The sequence below is a fragment of the Drosophila mauritiana genome, chromosome X (assembly GCF_004382145.1).
Source record: "Drosophila mauritiana strain mau12 chromosome X, ASM438214v1, whole genome shotgun sequence".
NCBI lineage: Eukaryota > Metazoa > Arthropoda > Insecta > Diptera > Drosophilidae > Drosophila > Drosophila mauritiana.
In genome coordinates this window covers 18,567,463-18,569,942 of record NC_046672.1, presented here as the reverse complement: position 1 = coordinate 18,569,942, position 2,480 = coordinate 18,567,463, and the positions used below count along the sequence as shown (strand labels likewise).

General features: G+C 47.1%; 1 protein-coding gene across 1 annotated transcript; it reads left to right on the top strand.

The window, feature by feature from the left end:
• Window positions 1-275: 275 nt before the first annotated feature.
• LOC117147777 lies at window positions 276-2,248 on the top strand. The gene is made up of 2 exons (XM_033314813.1): window positions 276-1,676; window positions 1,730-2,248. Exon 1 carries the CDS (start codon window positions 344-346, stop codon window positions 1,325-1,327), a length of 984 nt encoding a protein of 327 aa, XP_033170704.1. The 5' UTR covers window positions 276-343; the 3' UTR covers window positions 1,328-1,676; window positions 1,730-2,248.
• The last annotated feature ends 232 nt before the right edge of the window (window positions 2,249-2,480 follow it).

The following is a 2,480-nucleotide window of genomic DNA, read 5'->3' as shown; positions in this document are numbered from 1 at the left end:
TGCCAACTGGCGGGGCAACTATGCGGTTGCAACATTCTGATGCCTTTGAGCCGCCCATCCTGCCCGGAGCACAAATTATGCGGATGCACTGAAGCATGTGAGTGCTGACATCGAGCGGGGACGCATTCCTGGCCAGGCTCAGTCCCAGGCTAAACCTTCTGCTGCTGACTTACCTGGGATCCAAGTAGTCAGCATCCGTAATAACAGCTGACAGACTTTAAAAGCTAATATTTCAAGGTGGATTCAATCGATTCCCCCATGAAAGCAACCTGAGCAGGCCCCTGGATACACTTCGTTCATCCGAATAGACAAGCAATAGACAGATCCACACAACAGCTCCAAAATGATGGAGGCACGGCGTATCGAGCGCCAGAAGCGTTTATTGGCCATGCGCCATGCTGCATCATCACTGCCTTCCAGCCAGGAGAAGGAATTCAATTTGCGCCTGGTGGACCTCTACAGGGAGCATCCGTGCCTGTGGAAGATCTCGCTGCCGGCGAACAAGGATGCGGACATGAAGCGCAGTTCGTGGGAGAAGATTGCCAGCCAGTTGGGCAGTCATCTGACTGCCGAATTTATACGCTGCCGGATGCGCAGCATGCGGTATCATCTTAATGTGTACAAGCTCAAGATGATCGAGTATCAGATGACCTCCGGCAAGGGAAAACCGCCAGAGAAGCTTTACTACTTTGATCGATTTGCCTTCCTGGAGGCAGAATATGAGCCGGATGACCAAAAATCCAGTTCCAACGCCAATAAACAAAATATCTCAAAATCCGAGGGGTTTGCGAAACTCTGGTCGGAATTTAACCTGAAATCCATGACCAAAAGAGATCAAAAGAGACCAAAAGAATCCACTGATGCCAGCAGCAGGGAGAGTCATCGTTTCGGCCAGAGTATCGCCGATATGGTCAAGATGCGTATGGATGCGCAGGCTGGGCCACTGGCGATCGAAAGGCCGCGTCTGAAAATTCCAGATCTTAAGCAAAACATCGTCTGGAAGCGGAACTTGGGCCATCGCCCGCCGGCCATCTCCATGGGAGCTCTGTCAGAGACTTTGCCCACACTGCAGGCACGTCCTGGTGATTCCGTATCCAAGACCAAGATGAACCAGAAGGATCGCGACAGTGAGCAGCCGACGACCTCCAGGATGGCACAATCTGCTCTGGCCAACGATGGCCAGTCGGAGGACGAGGAGCTGTACAAAATGCATTGGAAGGTCCGCACGGCTCAAAGGTCATTACGTCCTGGACACGATCGCTGCCAGAAGTTGCCAACGCAATCGCGTCCTTCGAAGCCCAGCGAACCCACTCCAGATATATTTTAGCCACTTGCACCAATGTTACTAAATTGCTTTTATTGTGTTAAGTTGAAAACAGGATTATGGACCGAAGACAAGGGCAAGCTGGAAAAGTACTTCATTGGGGATACTTTCGAAAAGAAACTACAAAATTGAATACATAATATACGTACCAAAAAGCCAAGACATTCGCGAATCTTCAAGCATTACAATAGTCAAGATAAATGAATATGTATTAAGTAGTTAAATTATAGTACAAATTTTAGTCGATCATGCCAAATGAAATATGAAGTATCTGGAGCAAAAAAAGAGCAGCGAGTTCAGAAAGCAAAAGTCAATGACCCTCCTTCCCACCTGTCCATCAAAACAGTCAAAGGTAAGTAAGCATAGAAAATATGAATGACTAGCTCTACCAAATATTTTCTTTAGCTACACTTGCCATCCATTTGACCTATTGTGCCATTGACAACATGTCTGAATTCACCGCTGCAACCTGTTTGGTAATCCGAAGGACATTCACTTGGCCCCAACGCGTGTTGAGGGCTCCTTTCAAGATTGATTAATTCTTGAGTCTGGGCAAATGAGGCGGAAAGATACGGACCAAGCTCACCGAGTCCGGCAATGATTTATGAATACTTCAGAACGATGATGATGACGAACACAGTCTGTATGCTAAAGCGAAGTTGCGAACTCTTGCCGCAAATCCAAAAACCACCGACGAAATTAGTTTTTGGCTGCCAAAGTTAATTCCGAAATTACTTCCAGAAATTACACTACGCACACAGTTTAGCTCCACAGACGCAACCGCCTGGCAAAGGGACTCATCCCCATTCAGCAACCATCCCATCCCCAATCCCAAATCCCGAGTTCCCCCCATCCAAATGCGTTGCTCATTAGCGTGAAAATTTAATTTAATTTCTTCCAATAAACCCCTTAAGTGCTCGTCTATCTTTTCCATCGTTTCAATCCCCCGGATTTTGCTCGCTAACTTTTGATTAATTGATTGATTAAATGAGTGACGAATATCCGCAAAATGGACGCAGAACCGCAGAGATACATACTTCGTGGCGGTCAGGTTGGGTCTCTTCGATACAAGTAATTACTGTTTAGATGACGACCCACTTGGGTTAATATGTATGTTAGTTACCTTGGCAGAATCCACTTGTTTCGGCTCCGTTGG